Raw genomic sequence first — 16,892 nt, 5'->3', positions numbered from 1 at the left:
GGGGGGACGAGGAGAGGGGGAGAAGAGAAAAAGGGGCCTGCCAGTAAGAGGGGGCTGAAGGTGGGTGGGAGGCCGGGACTGAAAGCAGAGGCTGGAGCAAGTGGAGGCTGAAAAAGGGGGGGGAGGCTGAGAGCAGGGCAGAGGCCAAAAAAGAGGTGGATGGCAAAATGGGGACAGGTGGCCATGACACCCGTCGTGGAGGTTGGCAGTAGAGGCTGGCAGAAGTATAGGCCAAAAGGGTGGTGGGAGGCTGGGACTGGAAAAGGAGAGGCTTGCACTAGTGGAGGCAAAAAATGGGGGGTGGAGTGCTGGAGAAAGTGGAGACCTAAAGCTGGTGAAGGTCTGAAAGGGAATTGTGAAGCCAGGAGAAAAGTGGAGGCTGGGAAAAAAGTGGAGGCTGAAAGAGGGTTTACTCCCCAAAAGAGGGGGAACATCGTCCAACCCCCAGTGCGGCAAGATGTAAGGCTACCAAGAGGCAGAATTGCTAATGCTTTTAGCTGTACGGAAGCACGTGGAGGAAGGCGTTCCTACGACAGCGGGAACCCACAGAGCAGTGATGCCATCGACCTTGGGAAGAAGTGCTCTGCTGGGCTCTTTGGAAGGAAAGGGGCTTTTTTTTTCACGAACATGGGTCTCCAGAGCTCAGGAGCTGGGGCACCCCACCACAGCCCACGTGGCTGCGGAGGGAAGGCAGATTTAAAACTCCTACTTGTGCCAACTGCTTCGGATCGGTTTTGCTTATAGAAAAAGGAGGATCCACTAAAGTTGCCCCGCTCAAAGAAACAACGCAGCTTATTTTCATTCGTGTCACCTTGTTCCAGCTTGGAGACGTGGAGACAGTGGTGATGTCTGAGAATTTTCCTATTGAACAGATGTGCTTAAAAAAAGAAGGTACATGTTTCCCTGCTGCTAACCACCTCCTAAACACTGGGAGCTTTCTGTGTTTTCCTATTGTTCAAAAAAAACTAAACAAAAAACCCCCCAAACACTATCTTCAAAAGCATAACTCAGGTCTTTAAAAATCCACCAAGTCAGATCTTACAGTAGGTTATGTCTGTAGTTAAAACACTGCTTATATTACTTCATACACCCAAACCATACTGGAAGAGTAATATTGACACTTTTAAAGCTTGGAAATGCCAAATATAAAGTTTGAGTACAAAGCCTTTTTTTGAGCCATGTGAAACACTCCCTCCTTACAACACCATACAGGCCTTTTCTCCTATCAGAAGTTGCCTCTCAATGCCCAGGGTAACCAGGGCTAAGTTACTTATCTCACCGCTTTTTTAAAATGCTGGTGTTTGACCCACACATCACTTCCTTTGCTCCCCTTAACTCTCCAATCTTTATTCCAGAGCTGGAATTTCTTCAGCATTGCACCCATCCCCGCACCTCACTCTGGGGCCCCTGCCCACTCGTGATTCTCTCCGCTCAGTTTCATTATTCACACTCTTTGTACGATGTCTGGGACAAAGTCAGATTTCTCGAAATGAGGTCTACAGGAGCCAGCACACTGAAACAGCAGGCAACTCAGCACATCACTTTTCAGCTTTCCAGCCTTGCAGTTCCAGAAAAAACCCAGCCACAGAAATGAGTCTTAAATGTTGGACATCTGTTCCATTGAGATCAGATTTCCCATACAGAGAAGTAAAAATATACACAGTGCGATGCAAGGACAGTTAGGTTGGCGTTTCCAGGACACGCCAGGCTTACCAAACACATGCCATGGTTTTGACTAAACTCTAGACCGCAAATCCCATGCTGAAAGGCTCTAACAAACTTGGAATGGATAAAAACACTGAAGATCTTGGCAACTTCCATGTCAGGTCTGTTGAACATGTTTTCTTCCCACCTCTTCCTCTTGTCCTCAGAACAAGGCCAATAAATAGCAGCTATTCCCACAGAAATAACTGAAGAATTTCTCCAGGAGACTGGAAGCAATATCAATACTTCTCTGTTTTGGTAAAGAAAACCTATTTTTCTTCTTTCTACTTCAAAGAAAAAAAACCAAACCAAAATAGAACAACAACAACAAAAAAAAACCCAAACCAAAATAGAACAAAAAAAAAACCCCCACCCAGAACAAACAGAACCTGTCGGTGGAACAGCACAGGTTTTCAAAGCAAGTGAAAATTTTATTACTTAATCATCACTTGCCACTTGATAGGGGTGGTGAGCTAGTTATGTGGGCCTTGGATTACAAATAGAAACCAAGATATTCTGTGCACTATAAATAGCCAATTTTTATAGTCTTCAGACAAACACAGTGCAACTAAATGCCCAAATCCAAGTGTGTTTGGAAGGTTTCAGAGCTGCCTGTTGCAAGATACCTATGCTAAATTCCACACAGCACTTGTGCGCTAAGTGGTGTCAGGCTAAATCAACTGCACTTCAACTGAACACACCAGCTACTTAGAATCAGAGAGTCATATGGTTGGAAGAGACCTTTAAGATCATCAAGTCCAACCGTTCACCATACACTGCCCTAAACCATGGCCCTCAGTGCCACATCTACACATCTTTTATGGATGGGGACTCCTCCACCTTCCTGGGCAACCTGTTCCGATACTTCACAACCCTCTCCGTAAAGAAGTTTTTCCCTGATATCTAACATAGATCTCCCCTGGCACAACTTAAGGCCATTTCCTCTCGTCCTGTCAATTGTTATATGGGAGAAGAGACTGACCCCCACCTCTCTACAACCTCCTGTCAGGTAGCTGTAGAGGTTGATAAGGTCTCTCCTTGAGCCTCCTTTTCTCCAGGCTAAACAACCTCAGTTCCCTCAGCTGTTCCTCGTAAGACTTGCTCTCCAGAGCCTTCCTCAGCTTTGTTGCTCTTCTCTGAACATGCTCAAGCACCTCAACATCCTTCTTGAAGTGAGGGGCCCAAAACTGGTCACTGTACTTCATCCTGGGAGAGATGAACAGACCAGCGTGCTCTGTGCAATCAGCAAAAAACGAACTTCACCTCCTCTGAAAGAGAACTACTGACAGAGAAGCTGTTTCCATACGTGTACAGAAAGTTGGTTTTGTCACTCAGTGCTTGTTACTCTTTCACTTCTCCTTTCACATACCAAATCTCAAGGTATGCCCAACGCCTTTTTCCTTTCAGCACTTTACGGATTTTAACCCTATTTGTAGGTTAAAATGGTGCTGCTGCGGCTTGAAAAGCTTGACTGTAGCAGTGTAAAAGACAAAGCAGATTGAGTATGTAGGTTGTTAGCCTATTGTCAAGGGACTAAAACCCATTAAAGACATCTCTTACTCTATCTCCATTAATTGTTCAAATATTAAAGAGATTTACAGCATGTACCAAATATGACTTGTCTAAACACAAAACAGTTCAACCATTATAAAAAAAGACCAACCTCCCACCTTTCCAATCACATACACAGAAGCGGTTACATGTGAAAAGGAAAGCCAGGAAAGCCATAGCTCTGTTTCTTGGGCTTCTAGTAAGAGAACAGGTAGATCCCAGCTGTTCCAGCACTGAGCCATACCCCTCTGCTTATTACCTGACGTGTTGATATGAATTACGTTTATTCTGAATAAAGCAGCCACACTCACCACGTGTCAGTCCGAACTGCAGGGCTCTACAAAGCCAAGGTCTGCACCCAAGGAGATCAGATTAAACACAGCTTTAGAAGTAATCAGTTGCAGCCAGAGAGGTGCAAAATGCAGGAGAGGAAAGAGGTGAACCACAGGAAGTTTAGGGTGCCCAGCATGCTCTAAATACAAATGATTTCAAGCACATCAGTAGCTCAGAGGTTCTTAACAGCGCTTACATTTGGTTTATAAACAGTGCAGAAAGTACTTCCATAAAATATTAAAGAAAAAAAATTAAAACCACCCAAACAAACCCTATACATACACACTCTCAAAATCCAAAGAAAAAAGTGCAAGTCAAAGTTCTTTAAAAAGATTTTGGCCTTCCGAACACTTCAGTGGGTTTCCCTTTAGCATTTGGTATATCAGCGATTCCAGCAAGACTAGAACACCAAAGAGCAGAACAAGATAAAAGATGTCCACTACCACAGAGCATTTATTTATATACTGAGTTAAAAAATACCGATATTTTATTACAAAAAGGTTATCAAACAACTGTTTACATACAGTTCATATTGTCAAAAGCCAACATGTCAATCGATACTTTCTGTACATTTGATCAATCACATTGTACAATTGTAGAAAAGCATCACTCAGCAGAAATTGATTTGGCATTTGGAAAGTAGTTACCACCCTGCACTAGAAGAGACAATTAATTCAGGAATAAAACATTTATATGTTACAATAAAAATACTTATTTGCTGTGATCATTTAAAGCAAATGGATGCTTTCTTGCTCCAAGAAGAATCATCATAAGTGGAGATTAAAGTGCACAAAACCAATGCATGAACAACTCTTCAGCAATCCCATCTATCGTACCAGATGCTCTAAGCACATCACAGTAACATCAAGTACTTTGGACTTTTCTCCGTGGCTTAAACAGCAGGACTTAAGAGAAATTCAGCTAAGCTGCATGAAATAATTTTGGTGGACAATAAGATGGAGTAGGGTACAGCCATTTGGAAAACAGAGTTTGGCGAAGAAGTCACTGTAAATTTTCCCAGATATCTAATTTCTGGGGAAATACTTTCCTTTTGAAAAATGTTTCAGAGCATTTCATACCACTGTGGACCAAACAAGCAGAGCATGCAACTGTATTTACATAACCATCCCTGCAGTTGTTCTTTGTGGGCTACATTTAACACAGGTGGAGCAACACTGTCTACTTTATGGGTATATTTTGCTGGCAATCTGGGGAAGAAGAAAAAAAATCACCACTGATTTCTTTACTGTAGAATAGGGCCCTAAACTAGAAAAGTGCTCCTCAAAAAATGTAGCTCAAAATCTTGGCTTTGTCTCATTACAAGCAATATAGGAAATCTTACAAAATATAACACAGTCAGGACTAGCAGAGCTCTCAAGGGCAGTAATTTTAATAAATCATCCCACTTCAGATAAAAGAATGCGTATGTGTGTTACAATCTATCGAAAAGCAACAGCTGAACAGGCTAAATTTACATTCACGAGAGAAGCATGACATGTCCACTGAAAATAAAGCGAGCTGCTGGTAATTATGGTTACCATTTTTATCACACCGATTTTTTTTTTTCTATTTTACAAATACGAGAAGTTCTGAGCCATTATACTTGAAGAGTGAACTTCATATCTGAGGCACTGGACCCAATTTAGAGGTAAAATGTCTGTCACTATGATTTCACATCCTCAGGTTTCTGAAGGCCATCCGTATGAAGTTTACATACAGCACTACAAATACACATCAGATACTGCTGCAAATTTATAAGGAATACAAAACACTATTAAATACAACTTTCACCCCATGGCACATCGAGCAGGGCAATACCACTTGTTTCACATCTGGTTGGCAATGGTCAGTTGTGGTTATGCTTTATTGAATATTTTCCTTTCTGCAGCTGAGAAATGTACAGCTTGGACTTGCTTCCATCCGGCCTTTTAAACCAAACTTCATCATGGTTAATTGTTGTAATTATGGCACTACAGAATATGAGGGAACAAGGGTCAAGGGAAGAAAAACAAGAGGAATTTAGAAACCATATAAGGTAATAAATAATCTCAAAACTTTTCCCATACAGTAAAAGGAAATACGTGTTAGTTGTAAATGCTGGCCCAAAGATACTGGCTCCATTGAGAGGACAGTTTTAACACAATCCTTTGGTAACTGTCTTCAGTGAAGAGTCTTCAGTGAAAATAGTTAATTTTTCAGCTATCTATCTATTTTCCTCTCCTGTGAGAAAACCCTCAACATGTACAAATATTTTAATTGTTTAAAAGAACAACAGTTACCCATAAAAAACACAACAACAGACTACCATGGTAAAAACCTACCCCAGTAAAAACCAGACCTGGTGGAAAACATACCCAGGAATTACTCTGAATACAAAGCAGTTGGAAAAAAGTTAAACAGTTTGAAGCCCAAGATTTAAAGTAGAAAATGTATTCCACTGCTAGTCATTATACCAAGACCATAAGAAATAAAGTCAAAGCCTGATCTAGAGTCATTCTTACATGAACTCTGCTTTTGTGTTCCTTGTAGTAAACCTTAATACAAATAGTGAACACAAGCCCCTCCCCATAACCCCTTCATTTTTTTTCTCCCAAGTAGAATTGATGACAAAAAAAGGCTCAAAACCAGAGACTAAAAGAGTTAAGCACATACTGAGTGAGTGTGATGAAACTTCCTCCAGGAAACTCTTCAGCCTTAAAAGTTGCCAAAATTTTGAAAGGCTGAGAAAGTTCTGCTGTATATTTGCTCTGAAAAGCATCAGCTTTTGTTTTTCGTCAGATACTGGATATTAAGATCTCTTTTTGGCCCAGTATAACTGCCATGTTCTGCTAAATTAATTGAGATTTTTTTTAATTTCAGAAATAATATACAGTTTACTAAAATACCTTCCTGTTTCAGCCCTGAGCATACACCAAAAATCACCCTCTCACCATACTCAAGGAAGCAAAGAAACTGCCAGTTTTTCAGTAAACTACTACTGTATGATGTTTAAGTTCATTTTCTGGGGTAGCTGTGCTTATTTAATCAATGCTGCACTTTGATTCGCTCTATTCAGTAAAAGGTAAGATATTTAAAATATTGTTTTAAACATACCTACCTTTTAGAATTTACAAATACCATACCTATAGAGAAAATGCTTTCAGGTATCTGAAGCATTCAACCAAATTTGCACTATAATATTTAGACTGTCTATATCTATTCTATAGGTAGAATCTGTTCTATAGGTAGAACCTTTGTTAAGAGAAGGAAATGCTGTAAGAAGAGTTCTAACTCTTTGTCAGAGCATTAAACCAACTGAACACAAAGCTTATCTTTAATGGTACAAAGTGTTTTTCCATAACTGAGTATTTTTTGGAAGAGCCAACAAATCAAATTCTCAAAGCAACAATATCCCAAGATACTAAAAAAAAAAAAACTTACTCAAAGGCTATTCAGAAACTAGTAGAGCTGAAATTGTTAGTGAGATCCTCACTTGACAAACATCTCATCACCTTCAGCGAAGTCCAACCTTTACTAGCCTCTCTCAGAAGAAGTCCAGTGCTCAACCTTCTTTGATAATGCCTGTTTTCCAAAGTGAACTAATAAACATTACTGAGGTGGCAGTATTTCCAAATAGGCCTCATTCTTCAATGCTATCACCCTGTCTACTGCTTAACATGAACGTACAGAGCTGTGTAAACTCAGCGATCTTTACCTTGTAGGACATTCATCTTTCTTATCAATGCATATCGTCTGTCCACGTCCATACCACTCTCCATCATAATAGAGTCTTCCTTCTTCAGATCTAGCACTATGTAGATGCTTTTCTAATTTGACAGGGGCTAAAACAATCAAGAGAAGTAATTTAGTATTGACTTGGTACAGGTCAATTAGATGTTTAAATACATTTTCATCGAGTTATGTACATAGAATACATGATTTCCATTATCAAAAGTAGCCTCTCTCTTAATAATTGCAAGAATGCATGAAAATTGGAAGCAAGATACCTTTTTATTTCTAGTCAAACAAATTCGAAGTTATATTACCACTTTCAGATAGACGCTATCTTGCCCACAACCTTCCTATCTGTGATACGAATTTTCAGAAATCGAGTAATGCAATATAGAGAAGACTTCAGATGGCAGAACCTGAAACCTCTTCATCAGCACATTACCACAACGTGCAAGTAGTAACACATAGCTACAGAAATATACCACCTGCGTGCCTCCCGTCCCTCCTCCCCCTTACTCACCACCACTGAGCATTTGATTTTACGTAATGTGCATTTTGTCTCAGTGCCAAATACCGGTTACCACTCCCATAGCTCCACTTTTTCAGGGTTGTAGCTTGCAGTGATGTCAGCATCCTTTAGAATGCACCCCTAAGGTCCTGATGCTCTCAGTTTCCTGCCTCATCTTGCGCAAACACTGGCATAACTCGCTAATAGCAATTGGTGCAAACCACTTTTAGAAGTCTAGATTTTTGCTGATAGTTTTCTAGAATTCAGGTGTTACCACAATCATCAGCCATCAAGCTACAAGCATCAGCACTTGAGAGAGAGGAAAAGAGAAGCCATGTCTTCCAGTTACCTCCCCCATCCCCCATCACTATACCAGGGCTGAAATAAGTAAGGTCTGCCCAGATGGAGTTTGCATCATTGCACACAGCAAGTTCTGTCTTGTGAAACCAGACAACGTTTACTTACGTTCTGGCTTTACTCTGTGCGGCCCCAGCGTAGCCATTGCCTTGAAACACAAAAGAAAATTAAGTTAGTCATAGTCTTTTTTTCTCAACTGCCACCTTTAATTGTGAAGCTGTGTGCAGTGTAGCTCAAGATACTTGCTTTTACATGCAGAAACCACAATCAGAGCAAATCTAAAAAAAAAATGTGTTCAATGGTGACTCAGTAACTAAAGAAAACAGAATTTCGGGGTGAAAAAACCACCTTCTTTAGCAAGTTTTTATTTCAAAATGAAAACCTCAAAGTACTATTATGTAATTCTGTCAAGAAAATACAAAATTACATTAACTCATTCCAAAAAACAAAATGCTGTATGAACAACCTACTCTTCTGATTTACACATTATACTCATAAGCTCACAATTTTTTTCTCATGCAAACTCTAGACAACACACTGTATTAAAGTAGGTTTAAAAAAAAACTCTGGGAGTTTTTTGGGGTTGGTTGGTTGTTGTTTGTTTTGTTTTTAAATATTTCAGGAAAAGGCAAAATCCCCAGTAGATTCTGGGTTTGTTGCTATTGTTTAAAATACGGTTACTCTACAGGAGAGAAACCGGGGGAAATGTATTTTGTGTCTGTTCCTCTGATGCGCGAGGAAGAGAAAAGTCAGACGTGTTTTCACACGGGCATCACATTTTACTTCTTGTTTAGGAAATATGTTCAGGTATAAAGCAGGATGGAATCTGACTCAAAGCCATTTCCCACCAAGTTTTTGAATTCACATAAGCAGCTCATTATTCCATAAACTGGGGAACACTAGGGGAAATCTTCTGACTGCAGGCGCAAGGCAAGGATGGCATTTCACTATGACAAAGATCTGAAAAAGGCTCTCTGCACTTAAATAAATCCAGTTAACAGCTGGATTTATTTTTTCAAATACATCAACTGGTCAAAAACACTTGGTCAAACAAAAGCCACAGACGCTGGCATTCATCCTTTCATCTTACCTTCCTTATTGTTGTCCAGTCTTCAAGTATATCAAGGTCTTGTAACATATAAACTATATAGGGACGTGGGAAAGTTAGGGAAAATTCTTTTAAACAGCAATAATAAAAATACTCCAATGTTTGTAAACAGATATTAATAGCTCTGTTCTGCCAGTCTTTCACACAAAGAATACCTACGTGAAGTGAAAGCTCAGTAAAAACAAATGCATCTTTGCATTATGCAAACTGGAAGTACACTTTAAAATTAAAAGAGCTAAGTAACAGTATATTGCTATTCAGACTACTGGAGTTCAACATGAGGATAAGATAAACACTTGTGATACAACCATTCCAGCCCTAACAATTCTAAAAATCATCCTATTTTTGAATACTACAAATTACAACTAAAATTCACTGCAATTTCAACATACCTCTGCAAAGCAGCATCCACACTAGTATCAGCTTTGATAAAATCATTATTTTTACAGTATTCTGCACCATATTTCTTTGAGATAAGTGTAGACAGCACCAGTTCTCTGACTATCAAATATCCAAAAAACAGGAAGTAGAAAGACAAAGCCCTTTCCTTGTAAAGTAAATTTCCTTTAAATTGTAAAGTAAAAAATGTGAACTTCAAAACAAAACTCTGCATAGCATAGCTATTCCACCAGTTTTCACTTTGTTTCTCCCCATTTCATCTCTGAAAAACAGAAAAACAGTTTAGAAAAAGATGTTTTGAATGTTTAAAAACTAAATCTCCTGAAATAGGATACAAATGCTTTAACCTTCATTCTATTTCAAATTTTAAGAATCTTCAGCCATTCTCAAACTCGTTTTCCCCGAAGAATTACAACTCAAAAGCTATGTAAAATTTCTAGCTATCTGCTTTACAAGGGTCTATACAAACTGACAACTATTCACAACTATTTTAAAATCATAAGCGAAAATAGCAAATTAATTCACAAACAACTGAAAGTACTTTCAGCCCTATGAGCTTCCTGAAATTGCTGGGGTTTTAGAGCTAATACTAGGTTAGCATTTTCTGTTTGGAATGCATTCTAAAACGGCAGGGAACTTGTAATTCACAGAATCTGATGCTGTTTATATGAACATCCATGACAAGGATGACTGAGAGCTAAAGAAAACACACTTCCACACCACCTGGGACTGAAATTGCTAAAAGGAGTTAAGAAATTAATGAAGTCACTTGTACCTGCATGGATTAATATCGCTAGCTTTGAAGTGCTAGTTAAAAAACATTTCTACTAATAAACTCAATTTATGACACATCCTAATGGAAGAACAGTTATTAGGACAAATCACCCATGTGGGATGTGTTCCAGTAAATCAACCCTCCTGAAGGAGGGTGTCCCAAAGATGACAGATTTTTCAGAAACTTCTGCCTTCCCACCTTCTCCTATTGCTAGAAAACCTTGTGAAGGTAAGAGGATTTTTTTGCAGCAGCTTAGCAATAAAAAATGGCCTTTGTACAATATAATGTCAATACTTGGAAGCTAGTCCCTTTTAGGTAGTCTCCGCGATTCTGGCAATTTCTAAGCCGTCATATCTCTATCCTATAAAAATGTTAGGCTGGGAGAAGGACTAGAGAGAACAAAGGCATCTCCCGCTTTCTCTGGGGAAAGAAGGTATCATCTTAGGCACTGAACCTTAAAATGTTTCAGCTGCACTGCATGCTTGTCAACAGCTATGACAAAGCAAAATTCTTAAACGCAGGAACCCCAAATCCACAAACATTCAGAATTTTAAACTTTTAACCAAAGGGTGTTCTAAAGTCTATGGAATTGTTAAAAAGTAATAAATTGAGGTAAAGATGTCCCAGTATGAGAAGCAAAGTTATACGGGAGAAGTTACTCAAGTCAGGTTATACTTTGCACAAAGATTGTCTAACTTTTTTCTGCTTTTGCCTTGTAGCTCTATTTTTTGAAGAGTTAGAAAAATCACCTTTTAGAAATATTCTCTATATGAAATTGGTCGTTAGAGAAGCTTAATTTCTATTTTCATAATGGGATGTGTCAATGTGGTTTCTTTAATCTTAATTAAAGTAACGTCTGCAAAAACCAATTTAGAGAATGTATTGTCACTTCCACTTGTTATTAATGACATATGCATTGAGACTTGTTATAAAACTACAAGAAAGAACAATGATTTCAGTAAAAGGATATCTGATACAACAACAGGTTTCTTCTTATCTGGACTAAATGGATCCTTCCTTTTCTTCCTGGACTGTAGCTCATCATTCCATAATTCTGAAAAGACATAATAAGAACATGCTATGAATCAGAAACATTTACAAGTTTAGCTCTTTTTACAGCAGAAAACACTGTCCAAAAATTAGAAATTACACATTTTCTGGTGTTTCTAAACAGAATGAAGGTGTTACATGATTACATTGTCATAGATCAATACTCCTAAAACACACAGGGGATGCTGACAATTTCTAGACCAAACTTTGTTTTAAGCTTAAATTCAACCCCCTGCACAAAGTCTACAGCTTAATCACATTTTACTGGATAACCTGAAACTCAGACATACCACAACTCATCAGCAGCTACCAGGAGATTAAAAAAACCAAAACAACCTAACAAAAAAAAAACCAAAAAACCCTCCCACCGAACAACCAACCAAAACCCCAACTCTGAATTTCCATCCACCTGAGGTAATGTCAATGCTATGCCTGTCTTCTTCGAGTCTTCTAATCTTCTCTTCTAGTTCACTTTGTACAGTATCATACAACAGAAGCTTTTCACTCTGAAGAAGGAAGAAATTACACATTTTTACATGACCAAGTTCTATCATCTAAATATACATGGCAACAATTTAAAGCCTCAGTAGACAGAAGGTAAAAGTAGCTTTAAGTGAAAATTTTTCAGAAACCATAAAGCATATGACATTTCCCTCTACTCTCTTCCTTCACATGAGATCCAGCTCCCTAAAGACAGCACACTCGCTTGGCATGACTGTAAATATCATTATCAAATATCAGTACCAAGAATAACTAAGAATATAAAAGCATGCAGCTAGTTCTCCAGAATAACAGCTTGTATTTGGACACAAATACAGTATTTTCCTTCTGGATAGCAAAGATTTATTCACAACGAATAACTAAAGCAGTGACCTCCAGGCCATCTTTCACTACAAATCAGAAAAGCTAATATCTTCATGGAAAGCTTTTTATTAAGCTGCCTCCTAATAAAGCTGCAGTTATTTACAGAGAATTATCATCTATTACCATGGTATTTATAACCATCTATTTTCATAGATCTAAAAAATACATTCCCACCAAAGAAAGAATTTATTGAGCACATACAATAATCTAGATAGCTGCGAAAGCAAAACCATCTACCTTAAAGCTGTGAGACATACTTTTAAAGCACTGCTTTAGAAAAGTTAGCTAGTTCATCCTTTTAAAAGGCAATTTCTGACCCAAATGGATTAACATCGTGCCTTCAGTGTTAGGTGTATCATTAGCGTATTTAGATGCTTAAATAAAAATGTTTATGTTCAAGGAGATAAATATATTTTGCCTGCAACTGCTTTTAAAATGACAGCTCTATCACAGGCTGTCCAAGGCATCTTAAAAAAACATTATTATCATTTCACGTGGGAATTTATTAATAAGAACCTGTTAATGAAAACTAAGAAGCTTTAGCTATACTTATATGCAAAGCCCAACTAATAAAAAGCTAATTTCTACATGCTTTTAATAACCTCTTCTGTGGGCTTAAACATCACAAGGCAATTGCACTCAAATAGCAAATCACAGGAGTAATAAAAACATGCACTGAACTGGGAAAGCATGACAGACAGTAAACCTAGACAAGATTAGCTATTGGTGTAAAATAGCTGGTACAACCTCACAGTGCTGTCGAGAGGCTTGAATTTCACATTCATACTTGTTCTTCACAGATTCCAGACAAAGCTCTCTATAGATACCTGCAATCAGACAAATGACAGCAATATTACTTTCTTCAGCTAGTATCTGATTTCAGAATTCTCTTTTAAGACTGCCTACAAGGCCCAAACATGTACATACTGGAAAATACAGGTATCAGGCCCTTACAGTGACTGGCTGCCTTACAGAGTCAAAATAAGAACAATCTCTTAATTCTAAAGATCTGATGAAAAATAAAAGCTACTTTAACCGTTTTCCCTATCAGTCAACAAATTACACCATGCTACCATTACAAAATAGGACTATTGCATATTTCTGATCAAATTATCCTGGATATCATCATCTTCTAAGTCCATGAAGTGCTAAATGGCCTCTTCTGTTTTCTGATTATTGTTTTAAATAATGTTTTGGGTTTTTTAAATAGCTAGAAACCTGAATGAAAGAACAAGCTTTTACAAATTAATACTTGGAATAAGGCTTATGTTATAACACATGACTTTAATAAATCACATCAACTAACAAGACTGCTCCAGTCTTCGAAATAGCCACTTCGTGATACACAGGATACTGCTTCTGAGTGTTAGGAGCATTTCTAACACATTTCTGAAATGTGTCTACTAAACAGACAGCTGAAAAAATCTGAAAGGTATCTGAAATGTAGTATCTAGCAAGTATAGATAGAACTTGATTTAATATAGTCACTGCATTTCAACACCAAATACTCCAATTGTTCCAGATTACCATCTTGAGTTCAGTTTGCATGCACACTGGTGCTGTCTAGCAACTAAACAACTCCCAGAAACAACCTCCCTCAGAACTCTGTTGACTATAAATTAATACAGTACAAGAGGAACAATCCTGTTACCGGCAATTCCTCTGAAAAACAAACGACAAAGTATTACGTCAATCATCTTTCTGCTGTGAAATCACTTTGATCTAGAATTCAAAATGTTCTTTCATTCCATCAGTATGTTATGTTGGCTTTTTATTTTTTTAAATCCTTACAGCTAACTGGCATATCTAGGTCTACCGATTTATAACCATTGCTCATCTGTCTGAAATTGAGCAGTATAGGTACGGCTATTTCTAGCAGACACAGTTGTACTCCTGACTCGCCTCAATAGTCAAGACCCACATTTTGTGTGAACAGTGCAGAGAGCAGAGGAACACAAGTTTCTTTGCTACACAGATGCAGTTATACTCACAGTTTGGCCAAACATAGTTTAGCTTTCTTTTTTTCTGCACCCCTTCCTCCCCTCTCTCAGGTAGAAGTAGGTCCTTAGGGGTTACCTGCTCAAGCTCAAGTTCTGCTAATACCCACTTCTGTCAACGCTCTCAAACAGTAAGAGCAAATATACCTGTTCTGCAGTTTCTTGCTTTCTCAGGAAGCATTTTATCCATTCCATTCAGATGAGGACAAAAGGAAAACCAATCCTGATTTCTAGTCTCAACTTCAACTATAAGAAGCTTAGTAGTTTTTACCCTGGGCAATTTTTACATTGGAATGCAGACCTTCAGTGCTGCACAAGACAAATCAGGAGAATCTGTAATACTCTGCCTATCTGTACCCAGCTACACAAAAGCACCAACAGCTGGCCACATTTAAAACTGCAAATCAAAAGCCTTCATTAAGGTTGCTTTTATATCAACTCTTCTGCAAGTTCTGCAAAGCCCAAGTGGGGCTACTTAGGACTAGTCAAGCAAATTGGAATTAAGATCTCCAATTGGAAAATTTTTGTAAATTATTATTGCTGTTTTTAATTCAGTAATTTTGTGATTCCAACATAGACAGCCATTGAATGAAACATGAAAAATGACATATTTTTAGTGTGATGTTATCAGGAGATCTGTGCAAAGAGGTAAGTAACGCAGTCATTTGGACTTGAAAAGTATTTTACATTTAAAACTATGCACAGTATTTCTAACTTTAAAATACATTCCTATAACAATTTTAAAGAAAAAATATTGACCTTAAAATGCATAGCAAGCTAATACCGTTGGAACTGCAATACTCATTTCGCGTGCCTACCTGCCACCTTGGTTCGGATCTGCATATTTTCTTGCAAAGCTGCCAATGGTTCTAAATATTCAGGTGCTTTTCCAGCTATGACCTCTTGTAGTTTCGCATCCACTTGGCTTAATCTTTCTTTGTAAAGTCTTAGAATAACAGAAATAAAAAAAAAAAAATGCATTTTATTTAAAAGCAATCACAAGTTAGAAGAAGTAATTTTAAAAGAACTGTTCTGCATCTCTTTGTTATGTTAGAACATCCACTGAAGCACAGTTAAGGTTTGTTACCACCTGAGTTTTGAAATATATATTTTCTCTTTGAACAATATTCCTCATGCCTGTTTAAGCCTTTCTGGAAAACACAAGCAGACAATCAGAAAAGTAGAAAGTGAAGATAAAATGAAATGTATCTCCATCTCTAAGGAAGAAGAAAAAAGAAATTGCATGGTTATTAATAGGATTAAGATGGAGTAGGAGGTGAATCAACATGGAAGAGGACAGGAAAGGGTGCTACAATGGATACGAACAACATGACTTAATTATGGGAGACAAAGACAGATACTTTGTGGATGACAACCGACTAAATTTCAAGTAAAATATATGCTCCAGAATAGACATGGTTTCCTCAAAGTTTCACCTGTCAGCACCTGATTAAGTTAGTTGCCAAACTACCACCCATTTAAAATTGAACAGATGCATCTAGATTGTCTGGGCACATGTGAAAAAAAGCCAGTTTAAAAGACATACAAGACTGGCTCTAACACAAATGAGAGTCACTTTTGAGTAACTGTGGCTATTAATTTTGCCTCTTCTACTTACTAGGTCTTTACTACTGATGCAGATATTATGGCAAACCACAGACTATTTGGGTTTGGTTTTTTTTTTTTAGTATTAGTATCAGGTTTGCAGTAACAAGAAGAAACTTTCTTTGGTACCAACTGTAAAAACTAATGTGATACCCTGCAAAAAAACCCAACCACTTCTTATTTATCAAAGACAGTGCTTGATCTGACCCACATATATTAAGTGGTAAGAAAGTTCTTTAGAAAATAAATAAAATCACAGATTTCCGTAAAATCACAATTCCTTGGTTCTGCTAAGGATTTTGATGTAATAAACCCACACCAGTCCTTCACAGCACTCATGCTTCAAAGCCATTCTTACAGCAAAACAGAAAATAAATACATAAATGTATAAATACATAAAAGCATTCTGGAGCAACTACCTGCAAATAATTTCAGAACTCTCAATCCTTATTCTTCTGCAAAAGCAGCATCCATGTATATGAAGGACAAGAAACACTAGCTGCACTCCATATTGTCATGGACTAGATCCTCAAATGAGGCACTTAAACTACTGAAATACTTACTGATCTTTCAGGTCTGTAAATTGCTTTTCAAGATTGGACATTTCATCTAAACACTCCATTCTTCTTCGTTCACAGTCCTCATCATCCATTTCTAAGAATAAAAGAAAAAGTAATTTATTTTGAACAATGTAATGTATAACCAAATAAACTGAATATTTTGTTCCTAGTGAATTTATAACGGAATATGAGAAATCACTTGCCACAAACTGCTAAGTAAGAAATGTAGATTTAATTCCAGAAGAAACCCCATAAACAGCCATGTAAAGCAACTGCATTTCTAATGAAATACTTAACTTGTGAAATCTAGCATTTTGCAGAATCTTGATTTTATGTGCTTTTATGCAGCAAGAGTAATTAACATTAAACT

General features: G+C 37.8%; 1 protein-coding gene across 1 annotated transcript; it reads right to left on the bottom strand.

The window, feature by feature from the left end:
• Positions 1-4,023: 4,023 nt before the first annotated feature.
• Positions 4,024-16,615, bottom strand: BRMS1L (breast cancer metastasis-suppressor 1-like). Its single transcript, XM_010141378.1, has 9 exons — positions 16,526-16,615; positions 15,176-15,303; positions 13,108-13,187; positions 11,906-12,002; positions 11,417-11,500; positions 9,255-9,319; positions 8,273-8,312; positions 7,283-7,409; positions 4,024-5,558 (listed from the first exon to the last, which is right to left on the bottom strand). The coding sequence occupies exons 1-9, from the start codon at positions 16,612-16,614 to the stop codon at positions 5,435-5,437; spliced, it is 834 nt and encodes a 277-aa protein (XP_010139680.1). The 5' UTR covers position 16,615; the 3' UTR covers positions 4,024-5,434.
• Between the last annotated feature and the right edge of the window lie 277 nt (positions 16,616-16,892).

The sequence above is a fragment of the Buceros rhinoceros genome, unplaced genomic scaffold (genome assembly GCF_000710305.1).
Source record: "Buceros rhinoceros silvestris isolate BGI_N320 unplaced genomic scaffold, ASM71030v1 scaffold3278, whole genome shotgun sequence".
In the NCBI taxonomy this organism is placed as follows: domain Eukaryota; kingdom Metazoa; phylum Chordata; class Aves; order Bucerotiformes; family Bucerotidae; genus Buceros; species Buceros rhinoceros.
This window is presented reverse-complemented; position numbering and strand designations above follow the sequence as displayed.